Below are 13,699 nucleotides of genomic sequence, written 5' to 3'. Positions count from 1 at the left end.
GGGGGGGACAATGGAGGAATGACAGGAAAAAGGAACAGAGCTCATACCTTGGTCGCCCATCATCAGGTGTGCCAGACCTTAAAGGAAAACAAGAGCACAGTCAGCAGAGAACAAGGGATCATGGGAAGCTGTGTGACACCGACACGCAGGCATCTCTTTCAGAGCAGATGTCTGTGTTACTTGAGGAGTGTTGGGATAGGGGAAGAGTGGGACGGAGAGAAAGAGGAGGGTGCACAGACAGGGTTAGCGCGATGAGCATTTAGTCAACCGAGGCAGGTTGCAATGCATCATCAGCCACTTACTCGTCATCATTCAGAAATATAAATTCAGGCTGACTTTTTTGTTTGTTTGTTTTTTTAAAAGCACACATCCCACCTTCCAATGAAAAAGCGAATCCTATGCACAAATACAGCAGGAGACTGTTTACCTTGACCTTCAACATCTGTCAACACTGACTCATACTTGTGTCATGCAGAAATAAAAAAGGAAGATGATTGGACATGGTCTGGTCACCGTGCCATTTTGAGTAGCAATTAATACAAATTGCTTAAAATAACCGTTTAATTGCATTACAATCATTTGATTTACAGTTAACCAATATATATTAACCATGAACAATAGGGTTTAGGCAGAGTACCAACTCCTTTGTTTGACTGGTACATCCATTTCCTCTCAAGAGTTCTTCTGACATGTCTTTATGTAACTCAAACATTTCCACAAACACCTGAAAGCTGAAAGCACTGACATTTCTGCTTCTTCTCTATTATTAGCACAAGGAAAGCAAATGCGTTTTTGCTAAAATAAATAAGATAGCATTGTTTGAAAATTTGTGTCAACCAACAAAACATTTCTAATATTCAAACAAATAAAAACTGCATATTAATGACTGGAAAACCTGGCCGATCACATAGCGTCAGATGATGATAGCAATTACCATAAATAAATTGGTCATTTTAAATCATTTATTAATACCGGTTTAAAAAATTAGTCTATATTGTGCTGTTTTGTAGTAACTATGATTAGTAGGGATTCTCTAAGAAAACTTTAATGACAGTATCTTACTTAAAGATGGCATTTTTTTAAATTGAAACGATCAAACTGAGCACTTAATATTACTTGAAAGGTGGATGGAAATCTTCCCAGTTATCCAGTTAGTAGTTGAGAAGACCAGCAGAACTCCAAGGCTACTCAAAGTACTGCTAAGCAGTGTCGAGTTAGAAAGCCTAATTACAGTCTTATTCTTCATTCTCGATTTAGGTATCAGTTTAATCATGAACATAATTATCACAACAAGATGTAAAAATAAAAACAAAATGGCGGCAACAACAACATAAACCTGATTAATGAGACTTACCACTCCAGTAATAGCAACACCATTACCAGTATAAATCATTTTCTTACATTTATTTGAGGAGCTTGAGCCATGACAACGTGTAGGCATACAACATATAGCAAGAATGAAAAAGAACTATAAAATACCCACCTTCAGTATAGTTGTCTTCTGGAAGCACGGACAGGCAAAGAGAAAGAGAGGAAGACATTCATTAAGCAGCATGCAGACTAGTACTGGCCGTTGCATGTCGTAACCATGCAAGGCATTAAACATCACATGCAAGTGACCTATTGTAACCCCTGCAGAGGAAAGGCTGATTTATGCATTCTTTTTGTCGTCCACCCTCTTTGCTCGGACACTGACCTGGAATACAGGACAGAACCCCTCTGAATATTTGATGTAACCTTGACGAGTTAAATTCTTTAAAACAAGTCTCTGTTGGCGGCGGATAAAAACTGGCATCACCGTTAGAAGATTGAAGAACCAGTATTGATCATGAGGCATAAGGGGATAAACATCTTCAGGCTTGTGGCTGGTTCATCCTGTTGAGTTAAGCTCATTAGATCTATTATTTATTTGACTTTTCTTTTTTTTTTAAATAAAAAAACCTGATGGACTGTAACTTTTGGAATCAACAACTATTTAATTCAGCAGACTCACTGGAATCTGTGTGCAGTGTTTTGTTTTCTTCTTAAATGAAAAAGTGCCCTACTCCGCATGTGATGAAATGCACTGCAAGAGAAAATAACCTAAGATAGATAGAGTTGGCTGTGGTATGGTAATGCCTCTAAGGTTTCAGTGGGGTCTCGTGCCTGGAACTCCACTCAGGTGATTTGGTCACCGAACTGAAAGCAATGACCAGTGAGCACATATTGCCAATGCAAAAGGAGATTGCCTCCCAAATGAAATTGCCCTAACATTGATTTTGGCAATCAAAGTGAGGTGTGAGGAGGTGAGAAAACTGCCATGTCAAATCTGTCACTAATAAAGGAGACTGAGAGGAGAATTACATGTTGGTGTAGAGTAATAGCAAACAGGTGAGGTGAACATCATGCGTCCAGTGGGGAAATAAATGGGTTTGAGAGAACATGCAAAAACCAATGAGATGAGAATGTGTAAGGGCCCGACTGCCTATAGAAAGAACAAAAAATAGTCAGTCAACAGTTTGATTCACCATGAAGTGCTAACGGAGACTGATTCCATATTTAATAGTTAAATACTTCAGATCAGAATAGCAGAAACACACAAAATGGTTTAAAATGAAAGTTTGATGGCACTACATCATTATGATTTCTTGAATCGTGAACTGAAATCATGAAGACAGTAGCATGCGATGTCTAATCAGTATTTGTACAACAGAAAGTATGATCCTGTAATCAGTCCAGTCACTGTCACCATGCGGCCAGTTGGGCACAATAGGCCCAATTTCCACTACAAAACAAACTCCTACCTCTTCAAAATGGTTTCTCGCCCAGATTCAAGATTTTTTGACCAAAAACTTACCATCGCCACTGGTTCCCCTTCCAAATCAGACATCATGCACAAAAAACCAATCCAAACCAAATAATCATTTTGTGAACAAATTACAAGGCAATAAAACAGTTTAACTTTACATGACAGGACCAATTCAGCTCAGTTTTACATACATTTTGTAATAGTTGTCCTATTATCAATTTGAATAGTGCCTCATTTATCCAAGCAATTGAGGAATAAAGGATATTTGGGTTACCTATGTATTTTTTTCCCAAACAAAAAGAAATTGTTTGAAAAAAACTTGAACTCTGCACACAAGCTTATATAAACTGAATGTAGATGAGTTGCATTGTGTGCAGCTTTTTGCATCAGGAAGATTGTATTTCCTAATTTGAACACTTAACCAAAGATAAATGAGATTCTTTTGTGAGAGAAACTTTAAAAAAAGTGCACTTTGTTCACAAAAAGTTAGCTTGATGATGAAAAGCACACTGCTGAAGAAGCATTCTGACAAGGCAAGCATGAAGCCGGCAGTTGCAAAGTGACCACATGAGAAGTGAAAAGTAAAAAGAATCACGGCTTGTTTGCTGATGTCAGGACCCCGAAGACTGACACTGAGTTTTTCCACAGTATCTAATAATTCCTCTCACTGCGTTTCAATTCACAGAGTGGCCAGTTTAAGTGCGTTGTTTTGATAGTTTGTTTTAGACTGCGTGTGAGGTTATTGTGCAATTAACACTGTGTTATAGGGATTCCCTTCCTCTAATTATTGGTGATCAAAACCAAATTAAAATCAGATTTAGAAGTACAATGATTCATTTATCCTAATTAAGTACAGTTTGAGAGGCATACAGTAATAATAGCCTTACATTAAATCTGATCTGAGCACATTTTCTCCACACTAAGAGAGACCTAAACACAGCTGAAATGCCAAAAGGGGAGAATCATACAATAATACAAACAGCACATTTCTAATTATGATACTGTACATGAGAAAACAGAATATAGGTGCCTCAGGAAATTTTATTTGTTGAAAAATTGTGTACAGTGGCAAAAGTAATTCTTTAGAATCAAACTCCAGCAATCTTCTGTGGCCACACTAAACGAGGTTTCATTTGTGCTCTGAGGAAAAGAAGCTTTCTGCTAACAGCAGTATCACCTGACAGGGACCATTAAAACAAGACCCCCTCCTCCTGTCTCTCTCTCTCTCTCACTCACTCACTCACACACACACACACACACACACACACACACACACACTTTCTTTCACAAATGTACCCAGCTGGTTACATCCTAATCCAGAGACGTAAATCCATTTAATCCCCTTGACAAAGTGATCCCAGTGCTATTGTGCTGGTAACACTACACCGAAATGTACTCAACTGTCTATCAGACGATCTGCATCTCTGATGGTCTTGTGCTGTTGATCATGCACATGGTGTTTAGCTCATGGAAAATAATTACATTACTATTCAAGTTGATGCCAAACTAAATGAACCATCTGTGCCACAGCAGAAGAAAAAAAAATCAAGGATGGGAAATTTATCGAAGAATCCATTTTCTTTTCTTTTCTATTTGCCTCCTGCAGACATGATTCTGACACCTCAACACAACCTTAACACTTTGACTGTGAGCTCAAAACTGTGACAACTGATTAAGGCCAAAGCGGCAGTCAGTAGAGAGCCAAACTAGCAGCACTCAATTCACTATACAGTACAACGCATCAAATACCATCAGCCGGCTCGACAAAATGCCATTAGGACACTCGTGCCTGTCCTGCAGTGTGTCTGAATGCAGTTGGCTGAAGAGACGTAGCAAGAGCAGGGAGCGTTCTGGATGACGCTACATTTCACATAAGGGAACACGTGTCACATCCACTACACACAACATCCATTTTTTTCTTTGCCATTTCACAATTTCGGAACATCCTGTTTGCCTGAATCAACCTTTTGTCATCCATTCGTATTGTCATCAGCACTGCAGCGCTTTGGGTGTGTTGGAATTCTCTGCCTCTACTTTGGCCTTATTTCAGCTGGTTTTACAGTGTAAATCCAGAATTCAAGAGGTATTTTTATTTCAAACTCTTAAAGGTTCAGTATGCAAATCTGAAGAAAGATAAGCCCCATTTCCACAGAGCACTACAGTACAGTTCAGTTCGGTATGCTTTTTTTCCCCTTTTCCACTGTAAAAGGTTTTGGATGGTACCCATGGGACCATACTGTCGAATTATTGGTGAGCCTTCTGTTGGGGTACCTAGCACACAGATCTGGTACTAAAAGTTGATTGATTAGTAAGTAGTGGACGGACACTCTGCTCAGGGCTGAGTTGTGGCTGGTTTTAACGCTCATGTAACCACTGTTCATACCGTGGAGAGTTTTATTAGTAGACTGTAACTATAAAATTAGAGGATGTTTTGCTGCCTCACAGCAGCTGGAGTAATAAATAACTTAATTCACTGGACCGACTGCCGGCGACTTTTAAGGTTGAACGTTCACTTGTTAAGTTACTCAATGCATGAGGTGGAGACATGAACCCATCAACACACCTTAAATATTCCATATGACAACTTTGACCATTAATTTAGTAATTACACTCATTACACTTTTAGTAATGAGTGGATCTTCAAGCGTTTATATTTATTAATTTCAGCCAGATTATGTGAACTGCATATATTCTAATCCTCACATGGAGAAAAAAGGGTCGTGGAGCATCAGGCTATGGCAACACTAAACCCCTGCGCTTGCCTGAGAAGGACTGAATGCACAAAGCCGCTATTTTTAAATATCCCATCAGAGAGACTCTCACTGCAGCCTGTTCTATTTTGTTCTGAAAATGTCAGCATGCAGCCTCTTTCTGCGGACGAGTAACGAGGTGCAGACTTCCATCTGTGTCACCAGTAAGGAGGAAATACAGTGAGTGCTGGTTGGAGCAGTGAGTGACAATAATCCCGCCCACATTTAAGGGTACTGTTTGCAGTGGAAATACTCAACGGACCTAGGGTGTAGGTACTATGTATGAAGGGTTACTTTTGGTTCCAAAGGTACCATACAGAAAGTGTTTGGTGGAAACAGGGCTATAGTTCCTTGTTGAGTCCCACCCCTAGGTTGTCATATACTGACACTTGGTAGTCAGACTAAACCACCAACCAAAGCATTTGTACTGGACAACATGGGAGTGAAACTGTCTTTCTACAGTGAGATGCATGCTGCACCATTAACAAGCACTCCATTGAGTAGCACAAGCAAAATTAAATGTTAACTGCCCTTGAACCTTTTTAATTACAGTCATGATTCTGTAACTAAATGTACAGGAGAAAATTATGGAAAAATGTGGTTAGTTTCCACCTAATTTCTTTTCTGTTTTGTATGTACAGAAAGTAAGAAATCATTGCTGCAGTGATATCAGGATCTTGAAATGGTTTTTGCAGATATAATGATGAAGCTTTATGCTGTTAAATGATGTATATTCTGTCAAGGTTGAGTGGGGACTCAACTGCATGCCATCACAAATAAGGTTAACAAACTTCCACCTGGCTTGTATTCAGGCAGCTGCTTGTCAACATGAACCTCACCAGGAAAATGTCTATATCTGTTATTTTTTACCCCTAAATTCTGTATTCAAAGACTGAATGCAATCATAGCTGCCTTTCAGTTAAAACATTACTTCTGCAGCCTTTTCTAAGAGAGCTTAATTGTGTGTGTAATGTAGCAGCTCTTAAACAAATGGCCCCATTCTCTCCTAGAAAGTTGTGTATTTAAAAAAAAAAAAAAAAAGGAAAATCTGAGAGTCAGACTTTACCTTAAACTTTTAAAAAGACGTGCGACACCGAAAGCTGTTTGTGTGTTCATGTTCTGCATTCATAATGGATCATTTCATACAGTCATTATTCAGGGATCATTAACTTGCTCTCTCATAGTATTAGGCTTATTTAGTGGACTGGTCAGTGAGGAGGTGAGAGAGTCACTCAAATAAGGGCATGTTGTATAATACGCCAAATGTATTAACAATGTAATTAAATAAAGAGAAGTAATATGTTAAATGATGTTCAATATTATGAATTATTAAGCAACTGACACTTCCTAATGAAAGCAGTTCAATTCCATCTTAAATAGCCTCCAACTGAAGCAGTTTATCATGCCAGCGTTGCTTTGAAAAAGTAGGTCAGCTACCGCTATGTTTCACTGTGAGAAAACCAAAACTCTCATTCCAAAAAAACTATGTGGATATTTGGACATCTGTTTAAAGGTGCTGCAGAGAAACGATGCAATGTGATGTCAGTAAACTGCACACAGCACGTTTGTCACAAACATAGTGAGTCCAGCTTCCCTTAAAGATGCAGCAAACACTGCTGTCTGAAGCATTGATTTGTAATTTATGACTGACAAATTATAATGCACACTGTCTATTATCTTAGTGACAGAGAGCATTTTGATTGGAATCCTCCTCAGATACTGAAGAGACCCGAGATCCTACAATTTCATAATGCAACTCAGTGTCTTTAAATGATGACAGAGTAATTCTTCACATTTTCCTCCAGGGCTGCAGTAGGGGTGTGAATCTCTCACTTCATGATTCAATTAGATTAAAATTCAGAGGGCTGCGATTTGACAATAAAACGATTATCTATGTATCTTGATGATCAAATTGTTTTAATCAAAATATGAGTTTAATGAAATTTATGGAATACATACATTTACTATGAGATACACAGTTATTTCTCTCACTGTGTGACAACGTGGCACTTCTAAAACACAGCTGTGTTTGTAGAAAAGACAAGTTTATTTGCACACATTGTGGCTCTTGTCCTGGTATATATGGTGTATATACATGCTGGTGTAGGGTCCAGTGTTTCTCCAGAAACAGTATGCAATTCACAATCTGTTAAATAATAAATGGTCTGCATCCTTTTATTGTAAAAAGAATATTGTATTAATGAATGAATGAATTAATTTGAAAGCACCTTAAAGTCTCCTGTGTGTGTAGGAGCAGAGCACTCCCCCCTCAATAATATGGGGGGGAGTGCTCTGCGGCTCCTTTGTGTCGTTATTTACGCTATGCCAGCAGTGGAGCTGCGAGCAGCCTCTCACTTTTTGTTAGCTACAGGAAAAGCCAAGACGCTAAGCAAGCCAGGCGCAGGGTTTTAAAGGTGCAAGAGGCTGAGCAGAGATTGATTTTCTTCACCACAGAGGTGTTTTTAGTTGGTTAATGCTGCAGCGTGTTTTGCTCAGCAAGTTTGCATGCTGACGCAACTTCCGTTAACTTTAGTCTCTGGGTGATGGCATGAGCAAATATTCACAATATGCATCACATTTGCCTCACAAATGTAATCATTTAGACATTACATTAAAACATGCTTACAACGTGGTCTACAGTGTGGACACGCTCCATAGACTGTCTAGGTGCTACACTAACCTCGCAGTTGAGTTCCTTCAACATCACGTTATTAATGAACATTTAGATAATCGATTATTGACATTTCTCAATGCTGAATTGTCCATGTCTGCATTGTGATCAATCTAAGAACCGATTCTACGCCCATCTCAGAGCTATAGTGGAAATTTGTTGTCTGTTTTCAAAACCCGTGTAATACTGGTAGCTAAACTGACCTCCATAAAAATGGAGGAATGCCCCTTTAATATAATTTGCGCAAACAAAATGTGCACTCTCTACATGGTCTTCCCTTACAAACACACATGGAGCTCCATGAAATCTCAGATAAAATAAGAGCTCTTGTGGTTTTTTCCCTTCCTTTTCCTGCAGTGTGGTACTAATGTCATCACCATACATGCAATAACAAAGAGGAACAGAAGGCACTGAATCCATCGTCAGCCCATTAGACAGTTGTAAATTTGAAAAATAGTAGCAGGAAGACTGCTCTAAAATCCCTTGTCGCAGAGACGCTTTAAGGGAAAATGTAAAAGCCTTGCAGCAAAGGTCAGCGCTACCAGAGGATCGATTTGTGGTTAAATTACAATTTGGACCAAATCAAGAGTAATGAGTATAAGTGAGGGCTCATCTCTTAGTACCACAGACTAAACCTAATGCATCTATCTTACAGAGGAGTGTTAGTGGCATTACACAGCTCACCATCTCCCTCATTATCCTCCTCAAGCAACAGTAAGAGTGGAGAGAGAGGAAACAGGCAGAGTGACCAGCCACTCTGATGGAAATTGATAGCTCCCACAGCTGTGGCTATACGCACAATTTCTACTCTCGCCAGTGGAGCCGGTCAAGGGTGCCACATGTACACTTTCAGAACAATACACTCGTCTTATAACCCTTTTGTGGGGTCACCCCTCTGACACTGGATTCCTCCAAATGGAACAGTGTCCAATAACTCGGGTGCAGTCGCACATTTTAGCAGAAAGACAGCTACTGGGCAAAGAACTTGTCATTACACCACAGTAAGTTTTTTTTCTGCTACTGAGCAGTTTGTTGCATTTGGAGTCTTTCTCTACTTGAGTACTGCTGACAGACTAAAAGCAATAGTTTGGTGTACAAAGCTTTAGTGAAGTCATGACAAAACTTGTAGGATTTGCTTTCCATTAGACCCACAAATTAACCTACTCGGGAACTTAACAACCATTTGTGCTTCTTTATGGAACTCCCAAAAGAGGACTTTGGAAATAGTTTGGAGCATTACCAGGAAGTGCATAGTGGTGATGTGGTCGTCTGATTCCCATCTTACAATAGCCGGGTGGATTTGGAAAAGAACAGCTGCATCCCACATGAAAATATCTTGTATACTCTAAGAAACAAATACAACACCTTTCTGAAGATTCAACAGCCCTACTTGACGTTTGCTGATACTTTACCAATACCTCTTTTAGATTTGTTACAAAAAGGACACCAGATTAGTTCTCTGATTAAGCCAGGATTATTTATATTGCCTCTTACTTTATGTTGCATTTTTTGTTCTTTATTCATTAATTATTTATTAATTTATTTCTAATTTATCTGTATTATTTTTTTTTTTTTTTTTTTTTTGGATTACTACCTACTCCTTTTGAGTTAGGTCCTCTTTTGGTTTGTATGAGGGGGGTCAGGGAGGGGAGGGGATTTGCTTGTGTGTATGTTCTGTATGTTCTGTTAAATTAAATAAAATTAAAAATAAAATATAACTTAATTATATACATTTTGACTATGTAAAATAAAATAAAAATAAATAAAATATTTTAAAAAAAAATTGGAAGTTTGACGGAGGTTGCTTACTTGCTTTCGGGGAGTTAGAGAAAGAGATTATACCAATTTTGCATCTGTCCATTAAATGTAAGGCTGCAGTTAGCTTAGCTTAGCATAAAAACAGGAAACAGGAGGAAACAGCTGGCATGGCTTTGTCTGAAAGCTGACAAAATGTGTGTGGTAGGCAAATGTTGTTACCTGTAGACTGAACCAGACTAGCTGCTGCCCCATTTCCGTTTATGCTAAGCTACGCTAACTGACTGCTGGCTGTAGCCAAATATTCAACGCACAGATATGAGAGTGGTAACAATCATCTCACTCTGCGCCATAAAGTGAATGAGTGTTTCCCAAAATTGCAAACTAGTGCCGCATAGCTACAGTAGGTAACTTAAAAAAAGAAGAAGAAAAAAAAAACAAAAAAACCCAAAAAACTTTTGCTATATTTGCTGAGTCTGTCACTACATCCTGACAGTAGTACCTGAGACAGATCAAGTTCATCTGGCTCCGCCCAGTGCTCCTAACTGCATTTGCAAGAATCAGCTGTGCTCGAGTGAAAATAATCAGAACTGGGAGGAGTCTCTAAAGCATGTCAGTTACACATGCTGCATTGCGTACATGGCAAGACAAGTAAGCAGAAGAATACAGAAGATGAAATGCAAGCTAAAGAGAAAGAGTTAAACTGAGCCCAAGTTAAAGCAATAGTAATCATGAGAGCAGGTTTTCTGATGTGAAGAAAGCTAAAGGTCCTAAAAGGATCCAAAAATTGAAAACAGTTCAGTTAGGGGTCATGAATTCCTGCAGATGCCATTCATTGCACTGGGAGAAGCCAAAGAATCATCATTTTTATATAGATTATCTGTCTGCTGTACTACTGTCTGGTGACGGTTTCAGAGAATAAAAGAGAAAGTTATTTTTGTTTATTAAAATAACTACATTTAAGGAAACTAATCAATAAAATTGTGATAGAAACCACATTTCTTCTACATTTTCATCATTTCTTCTATGAATAAGACAGTGGTGCATACACATGCACATTTTTTCATTTCACTAATTAAATATACTCCAACAGCCTTAGTGTTAGTGATTTAATTAATCTTATTATTCAGCTACTACATGTTTCAGGGGACAGATGGGCTGTGGACAATATAAATCAATCCAGATATTTCCAAAGAGACAACCCAAACAGAGAGGATTGTGCGAGCAGATGTGCCGAAGACCTCACCATTCTATTACATCTTGTGGGTTGGAATGATCCAACAGGATAATCAGAGCAGCTTATACAGTAGTTCTAATAACCTTAATCCCAGGATTGACAATATCTAGGATAGTATTACAGATGTGAAGTAAATCTTTTTTGAGATGCAGTAGCTGCTGAACACTTGAATATTAGGCCTGGCAGGGGAACTAAGATGTCTACTAAGAATCAATGTAAACTGCAATTTTATAAGTAAGTGCTCAGCTTATTGTAACTTATTGTAATCGAAATCTCAGCCTCGTGTTGAAGCAATGTGTGCCCATGTTCGCCAAGCACCTTTTCTAGCTAAATACGCTCAGCAGTTGCTTAAGGAAACTGTAGTTGTGGCTCTCACTGTTGACGTGTGACAAATCCCTATCTGAAGAGCAGCTCTTCAGCTAAAGTAAAAAAAAAAAAAAAAAAAAAAAAGTATTAATAAAGCACACTGAGCATTAAATGCAGCTAAGCTCTAAGTACTGTGAACTGAGAGCTTCATCCCTTTCCATTATACATCACAAAAGAGACAGAGTTGTACAACAAAATTAAAATGCAACCACTGATTTCTGAATCTCACCAATGAATCAATATAAAGAGTAATGATATAGGTATTAAAGAGGAAAGACTCTCCTTCTTCTACTGTAGGTAGAAAGTCCCTAACTGTGACACATAACCTGCATTGCACTACATTCAAGTCAGGTTTATTTGTGCTGTTACAGTCACAAAGGGTTTCAAAGTCACATAAAATGTTCCTGAAAAGTGATTTGTCTACCCTCTATCATTAGCATGACAGCTTTCAAATTATGGCAGTGCACTTTCGACTTGTTTTTAGTATTTCAGATGACTCTCATGAAGGATGACACCCAACCAGCAGCATCAAAGGCAACTGATGTTCAAAGTGAAAATATCATCTTCAGCCTGGAATTTAAAGAGGCAAATTTTCACCTCTATGCAGCTTTTATTCTGTACCTGTGTAGGGGAGATCAAATCACTCAGATTACATAGAAAGCAACCAGCAGTTGTGCAAAGCAAGATATTTTCCCTCATAAAACATAGGTATGAATAAGGACGTCATCTATGATAAACCAACAAAGACCAGAAATTAGCTGACAGGCAGAATTCCGCCAGATGTCACAGATACATGACATCACTTCATGGCAGTTGTTAAGAGATAACAGGATTCCGTCGATGAATTATGCATCTCGTGATATACTTTGTAGTCCATATGCCAGCTAGCATGCTTCACTTTAAACATACTATACAGCCCAATTAAATATGAGCATGTGTGAGTGGTGCATGGTTATTGGGATGTGTTTATTTGTACTGTGGGACGAATCCCGTTAAAGGAGGAGTTTGGTGTCAAAGAATTTCACAAACACCCTTTGACAGTCAGGAGCAGTTGTATTTAAACAAGGCAAAAATCCTCCGGGAAAATCCCTCTAATCTTTTGATCCCAATATCTGTCTTTGGACTCAGAGACAGCAGTATACTATTAATCTGCTTTTGTCTGAGTGAAGCTGCAGGAGGCTCCCAGACAGAATGACAGTTTCAGAGATACAGTGAGGCCACATGGTTTGTGCTACATACAATGACAGACACGCCTGAGAGGGATTGCTCCTTCAAATTGAGAATTAGCCTTCCTATACAGCATGTCCTAGTTTAATTCATATATGTGAACATTAGCAAAGCTGCTGATTACTTAAAAGCAGGTGGTCAGAAATTGTATATGTCATTCACGTGGAGCCATCCATATAAATTATCTAAAAATGATAGTTTTGCTTTCGACAAATATGAGCTACTTATTGCATTTACAGAACTTAACTGTCTCCATATGTGTTCTGACTCATTGTGTGTTTACCTATACAGCTGTCTGTGCACAGGTGTGTAAGAATCACTGTTCTTATATATTCAAAGTTGCTTCAAATTCCCAAACTGTAAAACGCATCTTCTTCAAATACCAAACTTTACTGGTGTCATTAGCTGCACAGGGACATCATTTTAAGGTGGAACTCAAAATTCATACAGGTTATTCCTATGGTCTAAGACAGTCCAAAAATATTAGTGAACATGAACAACTCTCGCCCAAGCCCCCAAAAACTGGAGTGCTAAAACTCAAATTTGTGATGTCACAGGGTATAAAGTCTGGAGCTGCTCCACTGACAGTGAATAGGGAGAGGTTTTATAGACGACATTGAGAGCACCCAGGGGAATGTTCTCAGTATATGGGTACATTTTCTGTTCCAGAACTGAGAACACTACAGTTGAATAAGGCTCATTTGGATATAAAAAAGAAAACAAACCTTCTGTGGGTCCATAAAATCAGCATCCCATTCACTGTCAGTGGAGCACCTCTGGATTTTATACTTGACGACATCACAAGTTTGAGACTTATTTTAGTTTAAGAGTACCTAATGTTTAGTGTTCCCCTTTAAGATTATCCACAAGCACTGGTGGGGGAAGTATTCAGACCCTTTATATAA

The 13,699-nt window shown here is 38.6% G+C and overlaps 1 protein-coding gene across 34 annotated transcripts in view; it reads right to left on the bottom strand.

Annotated features, from left to right (window-relative positions):
- The window catches only part of LOC117248330 (neurexin-1a), a 286,729-nt gene that overhangs the window by 259,766 nt on the left and 13,264 nt on the right, over positions 1-13,699 (bottom strand). For 20 of the 34 annotated variants that reach the window (XM_078176214.1, XM_078176215.1, XM_078176233.1 and 17 more), the window contains exons 3-4: positions 1,484-1,501; positions 48-77 (exon numbers count right to left, since the gene is read on the bottom strand). The exons of 6 other annotated variants lie outside the window; for them this stretch is intronic. In XM_078176214.1, coding sequence (XP_078032340.1) covers positions 48-77; positions 1,484-1,501 — 48 coding nt within the window. The remainder of the gene's footprint in view (positions 1-47; positions 78-1,483; positions 1,502-13,699) is intronic. 8 more of the 34 variants (XM_078176220.1, XM_078176230.1, XM_078176239.1 and 5 more) reach the window with 2 other exon arrangements.

Source organism: Epinephelus lanceolatus, chromosome 17 (genome assembly GCF_041903045.1).
Source record: "Epinephelus lanceolatus isolate andai-2023 chromosome 17, ASM4190304v1, whole genome shotgun sequence".
Lineage (NCBI taxonomy): Eukaryota > Metazoa > Chordata > Actinopteri > Perciformes > Serranidae > Epinephelus > Epinephelus lanceolatus.
This window is presented reverse-complemented; position numbering and strand designations above follow the sequence as displayed.